Source organism: Knufia obscura (genome assembly GCF_036327395.1).
Source record: "Knufia obscura strain CCFEE 5817 isolate CBS 148926 chromosome Unknown scaffold_2, whole genome shotgun sequence".
NCBI classification, from domain to species: Eukaryota; Fungi; Ascomycota; class Eurotiomycetes; order Chaetothyriales; family Trichomeriaceae; genus Knufia; species Knufia obscura.
This window is the reverse complement of record NW_027042688.1, coordinates 267,296-283,193: the sequence shown is the minus strand read 5'-3', so window position 1 is coordinate 283,193 and position 15,898 is coordinate 267,296. Positions and strand designations below refer to the sequence as shown.

The window sequence follows — 15,898 nt, the reverse complement described above, 5'->3', positions numbered from 1 at the left end:
GTCTCAGACACAGTATGCGAATCTGATTCAACTTCCCAGAAAAACACCACAAAAAGTGCTCCGGATCACGTGAGTAGTTGCAGCCTCAGTTGTAAGCCCGAGGCTGGACCCACACCAGCACGGTATCTTGGCGCTTTCTCGAGCTCGACTGTTACAAGTACGACCACGTCCTCGCACGTCTCATCAGCGCGCCAGACAGCCACCACTACTGCGCTGTTACATGCCACGGTCCGTAGTACTGACGTCCCGTGATTAACCATAGTGTCGACTCCGATACTGGCCAGTTGGAATATACTGATTGTCCCTTTCGAGTCTGGCAGTTACTGTCTTTTGGTCCCGTGGCAACAGACTCGTTTGTGAGATCAGATCGTATACTAATTCTTGGCACATATGCTTTGATATGGTCATTTGAGACGAGTCTTGCGCGGCTATGAAATTATACATTAAACACCGTTCAGCCGCTCTTGCCGTGGCTATCAGCAGACTATGCGAACACGATCATACTAGCCAGCAACTGGACACTACAGTGTATACCTCAAACCTTCTTGTCCCTCGATCGGCTTCTTCAACCGTCCTTCAGCCTGTTGCTTGTTTCTGATCCAGAAGAACGTGGTTGTAAAGCCAGCCAAACAGATCGTCATCAACTGCATCGCAGCAGTAACCCACAGACCAGTCCTGTACAAAGGTGCTTCCTCTGCCAAGAAAGTCGTACTAGCCAAAACGCCACCAACTGCTCCAAAGCCGATCTGCAGCGCACTTCCTACCGCCCGCTTTGACTGCAGCCGGATATTGTTGCTCTGGTAAGCTAGGACGGCGGGTATATTACCCTGACAGCCAGCGGTGCCAAAGAATATGCCAACATAGCGCACGTAGTCGTTCGTGGAGTATGCTGTCATCATGAGCCCCATAATGACGACGCAGCACTGACCAAAGATAGCCGGCGCTCTCATCCTGATTCGGTCACTTATCCTAGCAAAGATCATAGCAGAGATCACAGCGAAGACGACTGGAGGCGCAGACATGAGGTTTGCAATGCCTCCGCTGTATCCCATTCCGTGGATGATGACTGGTGCAAAGTATGCGAACGCATATGCTGGCATCGTGCTAGAAGCAAACATAAGTGCGAACGCCCACAATTTCCAGTCGAGCAGAGCTTGCCCAAACTTGGCCCAAGTGAGGGAATCAGGAACTGCGTCACCGCGATCGTTCTGTATGCGCTGGGCGATGAAGGTACCCTCTTCCGCGGAAAGAAAGCCCTTGCGGGTAGCTTTGTCGGGAAAATCGATGATGACAAACCATGCGCCGATGGCGACCACCTGAGTGATAAGGCCTTCGATGATGAAGATCCATTGCCATCCCCGCAAACCGGTAGTACCCTCCATCTGCTGGAGCCCGAACGCGAGGATGGACGAGAATCCGCCAATGAGGACGGAGACGAGGTAAAATATCGCTAGTCTATCGAGTGTTAGGAATCTTTCGACGACGCGGGTGAACACTAGCTACCTTGTTTGAACCTCATATCGCACGTACCAGCAAGTGATAAGGTAAGCACAACCAGGAAAGAAGCCTGTTGAACAGTCAGCATTGTCCTTCGCCAATGCAAGCACCCAACTGACCAGACTCGAAGAGACCGAGTAAGACACGACATGCTGCCAGGACATCCCACGACTTGACGAAGCCTTGACCCAACATGACCGTACCCCAAGCGAAAGCGATGAAGGACAACCAGTTGGCGCTGCCGACCTTTCGCAGCACGATATTCGATGGAAGCTCGAAGATGAAGTACGGAATGAAGAAGACGACAAGGACAATGGACCATCGATCGCCGATTGACAGATTAAGATCTTCGTCCATGCCAGCTACACGCGCAGCAGAGACGTTGACTCGATCAACCAGGGCGATTGAGTATAGAGCTCCAAGTATGGGCAATAGGCGCCGATCGATCTTGCGAATGAGGACTTTCTCATAGTGAGGGTCGTGCTCCTGAAATGTTGGTGAGTCAACGCCTGGTTCTTCATGGTGGTTGTTTTCGCCATCAAGTTTCTCCTCCTTGAAGATGCCTGCCATGGTTGTCTGGAAGGCGCTCGTGCTGCGTTTAAAAGCTGCCCAGAAGTATGGGAAAGACAGCTACGAAGGGTGGTCGACGTAGTCTTATGGTTCTTCAGGTGGCCATCGTACGATCTCGTCGAACTCGTACCAAGTCTTGTGACACATGGGATGACGGGCGTATTGGGCTTGCGCTTGGCGAACATGTGCATTGGATCCAACCCCGCAAAACCATATCTTGGCGTGCCTTGGGATGTCTTAAATACTGGGTCCTATGGTCGCCAACCACCACGGCTGCTTCGGAAGCGTCAGGAACTGGCCAGTCGATGGAACTGCTCGGTTTGCTGCCGAGGAAAAAGCTATCAATCGATACAGTGGCGCCGGAAGCCAAGCCTGACTGCACTGGAAAGGAAGGCGGACTCCGTAGTCTGGACAGGGCATCTGCTACGGCACAGACGGGTAGCGGCGAGGCGGAGACCCTACAATCCACTTTCGCAGAGCCTCTGATCCAGAACGTCTGTCATAGTGTCCGCGGCCGGTCGGCTGAGAGATGAGCAGATACGATGACGATGACATCAAGGCCAGGTTGATTATATTCGACAGGCTTTAACGAAGATCCACGATGGTTGCGGTGAGCCCGTTGTCAGCTTAGTCGTGCAGAGAACCGAGCGCGCAGGTCCTTGGGGTGACGCCGCCGTCGGACCTCTGTCTGCAGGCGGACATGCGTGCAGTTGACTCTGCCAAGGCCTTGCAACCACCAGACTTGATGTCTGAGAATGCGTTCAATCGGCGGCAAAACACTGGCACATCCCGGTAACTCAAGAAAAGCGCTTCTGACCAAAACGTTGTCGTCCATTCCGAGCAACTTGAGCATAAGGAGGTGCTCACGTTGAGTTCCCGGGGTGCGGTCTGGCTAGCAGTGAACGGACTTGCCCGCTTCACGTGTGCGGAGACCATCGCGGAGGACGAATTGAGATCGGTGGCCAGCGGACATGTGCAACCCATGCGAACTGGCTGCCCATGCTCTACGGCAAGCTCATGCATAGCCTTTGGAAGTTATATTCACTACTTTCGACTGTTCTAGACATTTCTGAGACTGATTTAGGCAATGGCGACAGCTACATTGACAGAAAGAGCAGCCCGGAAGCACGGCACTGTCCAAGTAGCGCAAGGCGCGTGCTTGCCTGCAGCCGAGGACCACGGACACGGAATATTGCACTCAACCGGCCTGTCAGTGCGCCTCGCCTCACGCTCCGGAGACCTAACATCACCCACAGCAGGTTTTGCCCCGGGCTCGATCCAGGCGAACCTCATCGTCCTCCCATCCAAGTACGCGTTTGACTTCCGCAACCTTTGCGCCCGAAATCCCGTCCCTTGCCCCTTGCTCGCTGAGTCGTCAGCACCTGGACGCTTCGACTCCTTCAAGTCATACATCCCCGGTGTGCCTGACCATGAATTATTTCTCATATCTGAAGACGGCAGTCCAGCGATTGACATCAGGACGGATATCCCGAGGTACAACATCTACCGCTCCGGCAAGCTCGTCGAATCAGGTTGCACGGATATTCGAGAGCACTGGGATAAGGATGATAGTGTCGCTTTTCTGATTGGGTGCTCGTTCAGCTTTGAGACTGCATTGGCTGAAGCTGGATTGACGCCGCGGCACGTTGAGAGGGGCATGAATGCGACGATGTATAGGACTAATATCCCGCTTTGTCCGGCTGGAGTCTTTCGGAATAGTACGTATGTTGTGTCGATGCGACCGTACAAGGAGAAGGATATTGAAGCGGTGAGGAATATCACTCGAGCTTTTGGGATGACGCATGGAGAGCCGATTGATTGGGGTTGGGATGCTGTGGATAGGCTAGGTATCAGGGACATTGACGTCGTGCAGTGGGGTGACGGGCCAGTGACAGTTGATGGCAAGAAATTTGGTAAAGCGAGGGCGGGCGCGATGCTTGACGGCGCGGGCAAGGATGATGATGAGGAGGTTCCAGTATTCTGGGGTTGTGGTGTCACGCCCCAGGAGGCTGTTATGAGAGCTGGTGACAGAATCGAGGGCACAGTGATCGGCCACATGCCTGGACACATGTTACTGTTGGATGTTAGGGATGAGAAGACTAGGAAGCAGACATGAGAGATTGACTATTCCTCGATTGCTTATCTCACCGCAAGTTTGGCATTGATCGTCATTCATCAGGGACAAATCAAGCTATAAGCTAGATTATTGCATCAGGTTGTGCCGCTGCTGCATCAAGGATTTCCTCCACTGTACGGAAATGCATGCCCTGAAAATACTTGGCTCGTTGGCTCTGCACTTTCTCCTTCGGGAATGTCAATGCCCCAGCATAGCTCTCAATCTCGAATTGAGCGGCAAGAACAGACATAGGTGATTCGTTAGCGGTGATTTGGTTGATCGTGTCTGCTAGCGGCTTCTTGTGGCTCGCCCATTCTGGATCCCTTTTCTTGATGATGGCAAACATATCGTTCCACGAGAGCTGATCGCCCGAAAGAAAGGTGTACTGCTCCCAGGGTTCTTTGCTGTCAATCAGGACCGCAACGGCTTTAGCCACGTCTCGTACGGAAGTGGTGTCTACGAGCTGGGTTCCGGGCCCATATATGGTAAACACCTTGTTTGTGAAATCCATAGGCCAAATAGGGTCGACATCGCGGAGGTAGCGGTGCTGTTTTGGCAGAACGTAACCTGCAAACCATGAGTTACATATGATGGTCCACTTGATGGTTGTCTCCTCTTTGAGTCTTTGGTGTAACACTTTGTTGATATCTGTCATGTACATCGGCTGCTCGGGATACTCTTCCACATCGAGAGTCCACTCCGAAGGGATGAAGGCCTTGCACTTCTCTGACTGCCTGCATGCTTCGAGCATATCCAAGTGGACCTTGAGCGCCACGGAAGGGTTCTGGTGGTCTGCAATAGTTGATACCAGTGCATCGCAGTCCTTCAGAACAGCAACAAGCGATGGGACGCTATAGTCGGTTTCTCTCTGCTCGAATCTTTTCTCGTCGGGCTTCTTGCTCTGGGTGAGCACTGTGATGTCATGGCCATAGGCTTTGAGCTCCTCGATTAGATACTGAGCGACATTGCCCGTGCCTGCGATAGCGACCTTGATGGATGCGGTCTGCCTCATGATGGATTGGAAAGAATGAGCTGGAGTTTATGGCTGAGTTGTCAGGTGCTTTGAAAGACCTCTTTCACTCCAGGCTACGCCCTGCTTTATAGACAGAATGTTGCTTGTCTGCGGGGCCATGATGATGAATATTTTGAGCAACACCGCACCGTAATCTCGTGAGGCGTAGCTGACAGATTCGGGAGTGAGTACAGGGCGCTGCTACATGATGTGAAGAAGCCCTCACTTTGATCGAGGCGGAACCTCGCTTGTTGGGTGCTAGCGTCTTGCGCGCTTAGATAACGGAGCGCTTAGATAACAGCCCCTGAGGTGCAAAGCGGACCCCACTACGTAGTCCTCAGGGCGAGGGAAACGTTGCCGCTGCCCAGTCAGGGAATATCCTGACACTTGGAATGATGTTCGTTGGTATTACATCAAACATTTACACGTCGACTTCATTGAGCAACAACCAGTCGTAAGAATCAGTATTCAATTTTAGCATATGCACAAATGGACACCACGGGCGGCCGCAACAGTCTCCAGCCCTTCCAGCCCGAAATTCATTCCGTCCTGATCTTCCCACAACCACTGTAGAAGCTCAATACCACCGCTCAGATACTGCATCCTCGACTGATTCGTTTCTAGGCGACTCACGAGCAACCCTTGTTTAGCCCGGTCCCGGACGTATGACCCCATCACCAAGATGGGCCAGAATAAGCTATAGCACGCATTGGCTTCGTCAACATGCGTGAGGAGCATCATCGTGCGGTCAATGAGTGGTTGCAGAAGTCCTGTTATCAATGTTGGGCGTCCGTCATGTTGGGGGAAAGACGCATGTAAGAACATCAGCAGTGTGTTGATTTTGATGGAGATGACGAGTTGCCTCGTGTTCCACAGTTTGAGGCCTGATGATGACTGAGTATCAGCCACTTTACCAGACAAGCATTGCTGCAGCTCACGATTGAGGCTCTCCAGCAATCTTACGTAGGTAGCCTGGCAGACCTGATAATCGGATGCGGACGGACTTTGCTTTCTCTGCCAAGCTAGCTGCGCAATTTGTGGGATAAGAGAGATACCCTCGGGCTCGAAATCAAACATAGGTCCAATAGCTGAGAATTTCTTGATCTTTAGCATGATGTACGTGGAGAACTCAAGCCCAAGGCGGATGTTGTCTACCTGCAGTGAGCCGCGCAAATTTGTAACCAATACGAAGTACCCATAGTTTTTCACCAGATAGACGACGAAATCCCGGTGCTCAGACTCGTGCAAGTGCTCCAAAGCAGCTTCGACGAATTCACGACAAGCTCGTAGATGTTGCATGGCAGCACCATAGGTATTCCCTTGTATGAACTGGAAAGTGTTTTAGTCCTCTGGTCCGAGAGTTACCGCAAGTTGTATACTCACCTCGCAGTGACAAAGAAGGATAATTGTAGCGAATAGAGGCTTGTAGTCTTCGTCAGATCCACTCAACCAATCCGCCAGCCGCTGCTTCAGGCTATGAAGGGCGTATGAGTAATGCTTCGATGCGAGAGATGAGATTGATGGACTGGAATGTTGCAAATGAGTCCCACTGATTGCCAAAACTGTGTGTAAGACTAAGTCGTCCATGATAGTAAGAGGCACGATATGCCTCAGCACAGGATTGTCGTGACATTCACCCTCCATAAGCCATGGTGCCGTCTTGTGACAAAAGTGGTCAAAGAGCATCGCCGTTTCGGGTCCCTCAGAGGCATGAATCTTGTCACAAACTCCAGGCGCTATACCTAAGTTGTATGGAAGGATTCCACACTCACGAAGTTGTTGTCCTAAGTCCCGAAGCTCTGATAACAGAGGCTCTTTCGGCGAGCCGAGCACGTTGAATTCATCTCCACCTGCATAGGAGCATGCAGCTGACTGTATGATATCTCTGCTTTCCGTCGTAGCAGAAGCTTGAAATGGCTGGGCCGGCTGGAGTTCAGGCGGGAACGACGGCATTACGCCAGGGCCGTCGTCAGATGTCGAGACAGGCCAGGAACAGTCCAACTGGAGCCGGTCGCAAGAGCGACATGCAGGTTTCTGCTCATCGCACTTCTTTCGTCGAGCCCGACAGGCGAGGCAGCCAGACTTCGTGCGTGATCTCCGAGGTCTAAGAACTGAATAGATGTGTGGATTTCGGGCACAAGCTATGGTCGTCATCTTCTCGATCCCGTGATAAAATATGCTGTGCTCAAAAGCCTGTAATGCTTGATGACGACGGGTATGGGTGACAGGAACTGCTTGACGGATCGATAGGCCCGACACTGTTGTTTGCACATTGACTTTGGGTGGCCTGAGGCTGCGAGGTTAGCTTGAAGTTTTGCTTGGCCAACTTGGCGTCGTGCAGTCAACGGGTGGTGTGCAAGTTCGATTCCCCCACGCTTTCTCCAACACTTCGCCTTCACTGTCTTGGCATCACAACCATAGAATGCTTATACCTTATTACATCCTCCTCCGGGTGTCCATTACGATTCATGGTCTCCCCCATGCTGATTTCCAAGGCCACACCGGACTCCCTGAGTCTATCAACAAACGCCATCCCTAAGCAGCTAGGAGTGAGAACCCCATATTGCTCTCCACCAAGCCCAGTGTCGACGCCACGATCCAACAATACCATGGCCGCCTCCGCAGCAAGCAGGACTGAATGCCCATACATCGGTCCGTGAAATGTGTATTTTGCCCTCAACTCCTTACTTCCGTAATTAGTCCGCCCAGATGCGATAGCATTTAGTTCGATCATCTCATCCTGCAGAAGTTCCCGTTTAGGCCCAGATCCCGTCTCCTTCGGTCTTAGCCTATCAACGAGCGAACGAAATGGTGGAAGTGCTAGCAATAGGACGCCAATGATCGTGACGAGATGGATGATAACTGCTTGAAAGACACCAGTGGCGGGCATGTATTCCTGATAGCTCAGGTTTTTGCTGTAGAGGTCCGGTCGGAGGAACTTGCTGCGATGGACCACTGCTTCGTTTCCGGCGGCGGCGAAGGAAGTCGTAAGGTGGCCCAACTTAGCGTCGAATGTATATCCAAAGATGCGTTTGAAAAGCTGTTTGTGCCTCGATGATGGGTTCGGGGTGAGGAAGCCTGGGTTTGGGAACAGAAGGTTCCACACACCATACCGAGAGGCTACGCTGACGACCGAAGCAAGAGAGCCACCACTCATACCATTTAGTCTCATGTTGAAGGAGGTTTGAATATTGTCTGGTGGTCTACCATAGTATTGGGAGAAGTGTTTCGTCAGGAGGAATGCAGTCAGATCAGAAGGTGAGCTCGAGTTGCCAATTGCTGGGATGATCACTGCTTTGTGGGCCTTTGCCGTAGCATCGTACATCTGGATCACGTCCCTGATCCATGCGGTTTCGGTGGAAAAGTCGAGGTATTGGGTCCCAGAGAATGCACAAGCTTCCACCACCGCCGACCCATGAATGGAGTATGGTCCAATGGCATTGATTATGACCTTAGCTTTTCGAGTCAGGCGTTGCAATCGCTCCGGCAAAAGCTCGAGAATCTCGATACCGGGCGGTTTGCGGTCGGCATTGAATTTCTGGATATCGACGGCCAATTCGTGCAATTTGCGATGACTTCTTCCCGCCAGCGCCCATGACACGTCCGGAGGGAAGTATTGAGCGATGTACTCGGCGACGAACCGCCCCGTGTAGCCTGTTGGGCCTAGAAGTACAATGTCGTATTTCCTGCTTTCGTTCTCCATGCCGAATCGAAGGTGCGCGTGTACTAGATCAATATGTTGGGATGTGAGTACCAGAAGCTGGACCAGGCACTTGCAAGCAGAACTTCTGAGCTCCTATAAGTCGCCAACAGGTGGTCGTGTCAAGCTACCGACGTATCATGCTGCGATAGCCCATATGAGAGGTAAGTTGTTCAAGGCGGAACTCCGAGTACCGCTGTGGGCGCCAAGCTACTGTAAGATCTCGCCAGTAGAGCGCTCTCTCGGTATCCTCAAACAGCGTTCACTAACATAATTAGTGTGAGTGATAATCTGGTGGAGCCCTCCATACCTGTTGTCATCAAAAGCATACCAAATTCGTCCGCTTCCTCCAACCAAGTCTGTGTCCTCTCATCGAGCTCAGCCTGCGGCGGAATTACAAATGTCTCACCTATCCTATAACCATTGCCTTGCCATCTCGACTGCCAGGTTTCGTATAAAGGTCGCCAGGCTTCGTATGATCGTGCTTGCCACAATGATTTAGTGTCCGGGGCCAACACCAAGCCAAGCTCACGGCAATGGAAAGTTGGGTATCCACGCGATGAAGACCATGCCCATGTGAGGAAGTACACAGCTAGGAGTGACCGTCTCTTAGCTGACATGAAAGCCCATGAGTGCCAAGTTGGTACTTGCCCGTCCCTTTCCTCTTCCAGTGACAAACCATTTGCCGCGAGGCCCAGGGTGAGGTCCTGGAAGCTCAAAATGAGTCGTTCCTCGTCCACGCCGTGGTGCACTGATTCGCCCCGCGGGAACAGGATTATTGTAGAATAGATTATCAGGGCTTGAAGCGAAGCCAGCAGATCAAACTCAGTGTTATTGAATGCCTGCACGGTATTGGTCAGTCTGAAGCGATGAGGTAGAGGAGATCGATGATGGTCGAAATTGGCAGATCGAGGCCCCTACAAACCAAGGCTGCTGATGCATGCATTGCAAGCTGGAGTAACTTACGGATTCGACTAGCGCGTCTATTTCTGCCAGAATATGTCGCTCCATGGCCATGCTCTGACTGGTGAACCCTTCCCACGTGGCCAAAATATCGTAACACTTGGCCAGTGCCGGGGCCGCGACGCCATTGGACACTTGCAAATGATGTACAAATGGTGGGAGTTGCGTACGGTGTGCAACCATGAGCGGGTACGTCCTAAGTACACGGATAACTTGATTCAAAGCATGTTGCTGGATGGTCGCCGCCCGTCGCAGCACACCTGGTAGGCGCACTGGGCCTGGATGGTTTGAGGGCGGAGGAGAATCCGGTACGCCGATTACCGTGCCGGAAGAGGCGTCCGACAGATTGCTGGAAGATGCATTAGGGTAGACGCCACGTTGAGGAGAAGTCGCGTTGGCCCGCCTTCGGCCATTGGCATTAGCTTGATCCTGTAAACGATCTGTTGCTGTACAGCTTAATTCCACTCCTTCTTCCTGCTGTGTCTGCGAGTATTCGCAGGACCATTGCTTACTCACACAACGAGCACAGCGTGGTCGTTTCAGATTGCACCGGGTTTTGGCTTGCGAGCATTGCACGCATGACTTCTGTCGTGATGGCCTTGGGATATCAGCTAGACACCTTTTTGAGTGGCGGATCAACGATGACTCTGCGAGCGGAGTCTAGGTTAGGAATGCCTGTCAAGCAATTGCACCAGAGGTTGGTACATACTCTGGGAGAAAGTGGTATGACACTTGCTGCACTGTACAGTGCTCGTACCTGACGGCATACCTAAGTCAAAGATCGGCCTCAGCCAAATGCTTGTCTAAGCCTTTTCTGTCGTGTTTGTGGTATTGTTCGACGAAGGTTGTAAAGGTCGGTACGCGGAGTACCGTGTTCGAAGGATAGACAAAAAGTCAACAGGCTTGGTGGCCACCTGGTAAAAACAGAAGACGTTCAAGCGAGCACATAAGAAACCACCTAGTCAGGTGCAGAGTAGAGGCCGAGTTTTGATTTTACCATAGCGGCTGACAATGACTGTGGGTCAGTGAGGCATGTTCTTCCAGGATACCTGTCAGATATTCCCAGCACGGCGGAGGGCAAATTGGTGCGGATGACACCCATCGTAACTGCATCGATGGATAATAATGGGACTGGTTGGAAAGGTTTCTCTTCGTCTTTGCGCCAGCTCCTGCCAAGCGCTTTGACTCGAATGTGTTTAGCGTGTTTTAATAATCGTGTCATCAAAAGGGGTGCCACCGATATCTCCGACACTCCACGCTGATTGGCTATCAAGCCATCAGCACCCGGAGTCCCGGGCTTCGACCCCCACCGCCCGATTGACAGTTACACTTCGACCATATGGTCCACGAGATGAATCTGATATTCCCAGCCATACCTCCCACACAAGGACTGTTGATTCGGTCAGCATCAGGATAAAATGGCAGTGCTGTTTCGTCGCTACGGTGCTCAACATTGTGTCCAAGAAGATCATCCGCTGGTGGAGGTGTGCAACTTCATCCTCTGAGGACTTAAAACAGCAGCTATTAATCACGTCTTGCCTTCAGTCACTGGAAATATGGCGCGTGAACTTATCCTCGTAATTTGAAACCTCATATGACCCATTGGCATACTAACAGAACCCTCAGATTACCGGTGTTTCCGGCTACATCGGGTTCAAGACGATGCGCATTGCTCTCGCACAGGGCTATAAGGTCCGCGCAGTTGTGCGGAAAGAAGCGCAAGTCGAATCATTGAGGTCCCATTCTCAGATCGCTAGACATGTCGATAACGTGGAGTTCGTTGTTGTTCCTGACATGGCTAAGATGGGAGCTTTTGACGGTGTCATGGAAGGTGTCTCAGTGGTACTACACCTCGCGTCTCCTTTAGCGATAGAGGTATGTCTCACGGTACCGGTTATCTTTGAGCAAGCCACTGACAGTCGGATAGACAGACGACTATGGTCGAGACATCCTCCGCCCAGCCATGAACATCGAATCGTCCGTCCTCTCGTCGGCCATTATGACCCCAAGCGTGAGACGAGTCGTCATAACGTCCTCAGCGGTAACGTTGATCCCCATAACTTGGCTCGGCACCACCGACACAGACACAACATTCTCCTCCAAGGACTTGAACACTGACACTGCAGGTCCCTACCCCAATTCCATGGCTGCGTACTGGGCGTCCAAAGCCCTCGCACGAGCCCATGTACACGAATTCCTCACTGAGCGGAAGCCACATTTCGATATTATCCAACTCCTCCCATCTGTGGTAATTGGTCCTGACGATCTCGCTACAGATCTCGCCACGCTTCAAGTTGGAACACGCGGCATGGTCCTCCCTATTGTAAAAGGAGTGAAGATGGACATGCCTCTGGTTGGCACGCCCGTGCTTGCAGATGATGTCGCGAAAGCTCACGTCGATGCCATCAAGTCCTCTATCCCCGGAAACAAGGATTATATTCTATCATCTGACGCGCCGGAGGGAATCGCGTGGAATGCTATGAATGAGATTGCGAAGAAATATTTCCCGCAGGAGGTAGAGAGTGGATTGATTCCGTGTGGAGGGTCACTGCCGACGAGAAAATGGAAGCTTGATACATCAGATACAGAAGCGGCCTTTGGATGGGAATGCACCTCCTTTGAGGAGACAGTGAGGAGGTTGCTTGAGCAATATATTGCGCTGTCAAGGAAGACGACAACTGCATCGTAATATCATGGCATTCCTCGCTCCGTAGCGAACAGCTTGCAAATGAGTAATCTGATGAGCGAGATGGCGTTGGTGTGCGTGTAGGAGCTCAGAAAGCAGCGCTGGCCAAAATTGGTGCATCACTAGACCACGCGTCGCTAGTTCACCAAGGTTTTGATACACCAAACCCTTGAATTGCGTCAAATCTGTATATCTTGCAGCCAAAGTTGTACTGAAATAGTATTTTGTCCATGCAGCTGGATGTATCTTAGTAGAAGCGACAAACAGTATTTCTTCTTATTCAATTACTGAGTACCTCTATTGTGGCCTCATCCACGACCGCGGTAACGGTCACAGTCCCTCAGGCACCTCAGCAGGACCTTGATCACTACTTCCGCCTCTACCTCGTCCTTGGGGTGCCAGATCTTCCTTACACTACCCCAAACCTCTTCTACCTGTGCTCTCGAACCTGTCATGCGAGAGTAAGCACGTAGTAGCCAGCATACCAGTGGTTTCGATGGTCGCAAGCGATGCTGCGCTCGTGGGTCGTCATGTTGACCAGACCCGAACGATGAGAACGCAGAATGTGAAAGACCTTCTGTAGGTGCTGACGGCGGACGATCCCACTCCTCATCCATCTGAGCTGAGCCCCAATCTAATACTGCGTCGTCGTCGCCCTGGTCAGAGTACAGGTTGAGATTCTGATGTTCGGAATCGACGAGCCTGGACTTGACTGGATCGGGTAGAGTGTATTCGCCTTCTTCATCGTCGAGCTCTGGCTGAGGTGCTGAGTAATGTGTCTGCTGAAAAAATGGAGATACAAAACTGTCGGTGGGTACGTCATCGAATTGTGTGCTGGCGTAGCGTTCAATGCGTTTCAGCCGTTCTCGAGGGAAAGCAGCCAGGTCAACGACAAGCTGCTGCCACATCGAAAGCGTGCGCTCCCTGGGTTGACCGTGGTCGCTAGCTTGGTTAACAGTCGACATTCCAACGTTAACATCAGTGATCGACGGCAGAAAACGTTCTGGCACTTCTTGTCCTTGTTGTTCGTAGCGAATCCTCATGCTTTCTTTCATGGCAGTACGGCAAGCATCCCAAGTCATGTCGAGTCTTTCCCTGGACCATGTGGAATCAGGTCCTCCCCTCGGCCCATGAATTGCAAAGCCTTTGAACAATAACTGAAAGATGACCGGGAACAGCGGTATGTCGAAGTAGCCAAGCATCTCCTGGAGCAAGACTGTCATACGATCAAGGTCGCCTGAGACCGCCGAATGATGTGCAAGCATGATACGAAACGTAGTGAAGTTGGGCGTAAGTGGCATTTGTGCTTGAAGCCGTTCGTGGTGTTCGGGCAACTTGTCGCGCAGGTGGGGAGCTCGGTTGAGGATGCGACCAAGGTGATTCGAAGCCATCTCATTGTCGATCCTGTTCGAGCCTGGTTCTGGATGAAGTTTGAAAAGGACTTGTCTCCCGTCGTCCGACCAGCCCTCTCTCAATGTTGCTTGCATATCCTTCATTCTCTGGTAGATCTGTTCGGCAGCAGTCGGTTCTTGAGCGTTCACCAGCGAGGCTATGACACAATTCAATACCAATGTATCGACGATTTCTCCGGCCTCCACAAAGTCGTGATATGCCTTCCTAACTCCATCGCCGTCTCCCCGCAGGCCGTGATAATACATCAAGCTGACACGGCCCATGCGATTGAGACGGAGATTTCGTTTGTGCATCTCAGTGAGGATAGTCTCCCCAAGAGCGAACTTGCCATTTCTGACAGCGACGTCGAACAAAATGTTGAACGTGACAGATGATGACTTGACACTGGCATCTTCCTCCATTTGACGCCAAATGGAGAAGGCACGACCGACCTCGTCATTTTCAAGACGGTGAAAGGACCTGCCTGCAAGATAGATTGCAGACGACCATTCGGCTGTATTGATAGGCAATTTCGCCTGCTGCATATCGTCGATCAGGGACAGGTAGCGTAGCATGGCAGCTGGTGTTTTGATCCAAGGCGTTGACATACGCTGCAGAAGAAGTCTGATGACGCCTTGCGGGAGGTATGAGACGCCGGGTTGTGGGAGTTGTTGGTAAGCCTCGTAAAGCGCACGATTTGGGGAACGGTCGTCCAGAAGCAAATCAATGAAGACCCTCATCACAGCAATCTCTCTCAGCTGATTCTTTTTTAGTTGCTCCTCGATCTCTTTGAGTGGTGATTCGTAGTTCTCATCATCATCCACGATTTCCGGCTCTTTTCCTTGGGTAAAGTCGGCTGAAAGTGTAAAGCTGTAGTCGTTCAGAATGATCGGCGTAGGTGACTCGTCGGTTGACTCGGGCGAGAAGCGGGAGTTGTGAGAATAGAAGTACAGATCAACTAGGTTGAGGTAGTCCTTTTTTGTGAGAACAGCTGGTTTCCGCGAGCCGGGTCTTGTCGTTGTAGCTGCTGTACCTGCGCCAGAAATCGACCGTGCAAGATCTCGTTTCGCCTTAGCGAGCTTCTCCTCCAGTTGTCGCACACTTTCCAACAGCTCCAGACGCTCCTTCATATTCGCCTGTTCATGCTCTGACACCCCTGCCTCGGCGTTACTATGCTGTTCCTGGCTCCCTTGCTTGTGGGCCTGGTCTGGCTGCATCAGGTCACGAATGAAGTTGACATCGGTGAAGAAGCTCGGAGGCAATTTAGAGCTGGCAGCGAAACGGCGCTCTTTGGTATCGAAGAAGTCATGATTGGTATACTCTTCGTACGAGAAGGCTGGATGAAGTGGTGCTGTAGTTTCGACCAGCAACCGGCCTTTGTCGTCGAATCTCTGGTGTGTCAAGGATGCAGCGTTGCGCTTCGCAGCAGTTGAGGAAGCATCTCTGCGCTGTCTGCCGTGCTTCGTCACAGCTTCTTTGTGGTCTTTGCAGACCGATGCTTGGTCAAGAGCACCGAAGAAGAACGACTCAAAGCGGCCATCGCGCCGTCCCAAGTGCAGGCTTCTGCGCCTGTCCCGGCTTGTGCTCGATTTCGTAGAGTGTAGGCTCGGTACGAGGAAATCGAGCAGGGGAGTCGATGTTACCGAAAAGGAATCGCGCAGGACCCTTGACCTCGACAACTTGCAATAGTGAGGCATAGAAGAGCAGACATGGCGTATTAGACCATCCGATCAGCCTTCTACAATATGTACATGCCTCTGCGATAAAGCATTCGATGAAGGCTCGATTGCGGCGGAAAATGAAGGTATTGTCCTATTGTGGTTAGCGTCAATTTGGCCGCATCGCAGCTTCCGCGGTTTCGAAAAGTCGCAGGTCATCACGAACAGCAGGAGCTATCATCGATACTGAAGTCATACTATCGTGCCTTCCGAATCTCGACACACTGGACCTGCCGAGGTCCCA

At 51.8% G+C, this 15,898-nt stretch overlaps 7 protein-coding genes across 7 annotated transcripts; 2 read left to right on the top strand and 5 right to left on the bottom strand.

Moving 5' to 3' along the window:
* Window positions 1–521: 521 nt before the first annotated feature.
* On the bottom strand, window positions 522–2,067 carry PMZ80_001960 (uncharacterized protein; the record flags this gene model as incomplete). The annotated part of the gene is made up of 3 exons (XM_064870397.1): window positions 522–1,495; window positions 1,556–1,567; window positions 1,617–2,067. The coding sequence occupies 3 exons, from the start codon at window positions 2,065–2,067 to the stop codon at window positions 522–524; spliced, it is 1,437 nt and encodes a 478-aa protein (XP_064732850.1).
* Window positions 2,068–3,154: 1,087 nt separating this feature from the next.
* PMZ80_001959 (uncharacterized protein) lies at window positions 3,155–4,183 on the top strand (the record flags this gene model as incomplete). The annotated part of the gene is made up of 1 exon (XM_064870396.1): window positions 3,155–4,183. One exon carries the CDS (start codon window positions 3,155–3,157, stop codon window positions 4,181–4,183), a length of 1,029 nt encoding a protein of 342 aa, XP_064732849.1.
* An 82-nt stretch (window positions 4,184–4,265) lies between these two features.
* Window positions 4,266–5,195, bottom strand: PMZ80_001958 (uncharacterized protein; the record flags this gene model as incomplete). Its single annotated transcript, XM_064870395.1, has 1 exon — window positions 4,266–5,195. The coding sequence occupies one exon, from the start codon at window positions 5,193–5,195 to the stop codon at window positions 4,266–4,268; it is 930 nt and encodes a 309-aa protein (XP_064732848.1).
* Window positions 5,196–5,669: 474 nt separating this feature from the next.
* Window positions 5,670–6,782, bottom strand: PMZ80_001957 (uncharacterized protein; the record flags this gene model as incomplete). Its single annotated transcript, XM_064870394.1, has 2 exons — window positions 5,670–6,524; window positions 6,579–6,782. The coding sequence occupies 2 exons, from the start codon at window positions 6,780–6,782 to the stop codon at window positions 5,670–5,672; spliced, it is 1,059 nt and encodes a 352-aa protein (XP_064732847.1).
* An 808-nt stretch (window positions 6,783–7,590) lies between these two features.
* Window positions 7,591–8,898, bottom strand: PMZ80_001956 (uncharacterized protein; the record flags this gene model as incomplete). The annotated part of the gene is made up of 1 exon (XM_064870393.1): window positions 7,591–8,898. One exon carries the CDS (start codon window positions 8,896–8,898, stop codon window positions 7,591–7,593), a length of 1,308 nt encoding a protein of 435 aa, XP_064732846.1.
* A 2,516-nt stretch (window positions 8,899–11,414) lies between these two features.
* PMZ80_001955 (uncharacterized protein) lies at window positions 11,415–12,547 on the top strand (the record flags this gene model as incomplete). Its single annotated transcript, XM_064870392.1, has 3 exons — window positions 11,415–11,435; window positions 11,485–11,733; window positions 11,786–12,547. 3 exons carry the CDS (start codon window positions 11,415–11,417, stop codon window positions 12,545–12,547), a joined length of 1,032 nt encoding a protein of 343 aa, XP_064732845.1.
* A 305-nt stretch (window positions 12,548–12,852) lies between these two features.
* PMZ80_001954 (uncharacterized protein) lies at window positions 12,853–15,633 on the bottom strand (the record flags this gene model as incomplete). Its single annotated transcript, XM_064870391.1, has 1 exon — window positions 12,853–15,633. The coding sequence occupies one exon, from the start codon at window positions 15,631–15,633 to the stop codon at window positions 12,853–12,855; it is 2,781 nt and encodes a 926-aa protein (XP_064732844.1).
* Window positions 15,634–15,898: the final 265 nt, after the last annotated feature.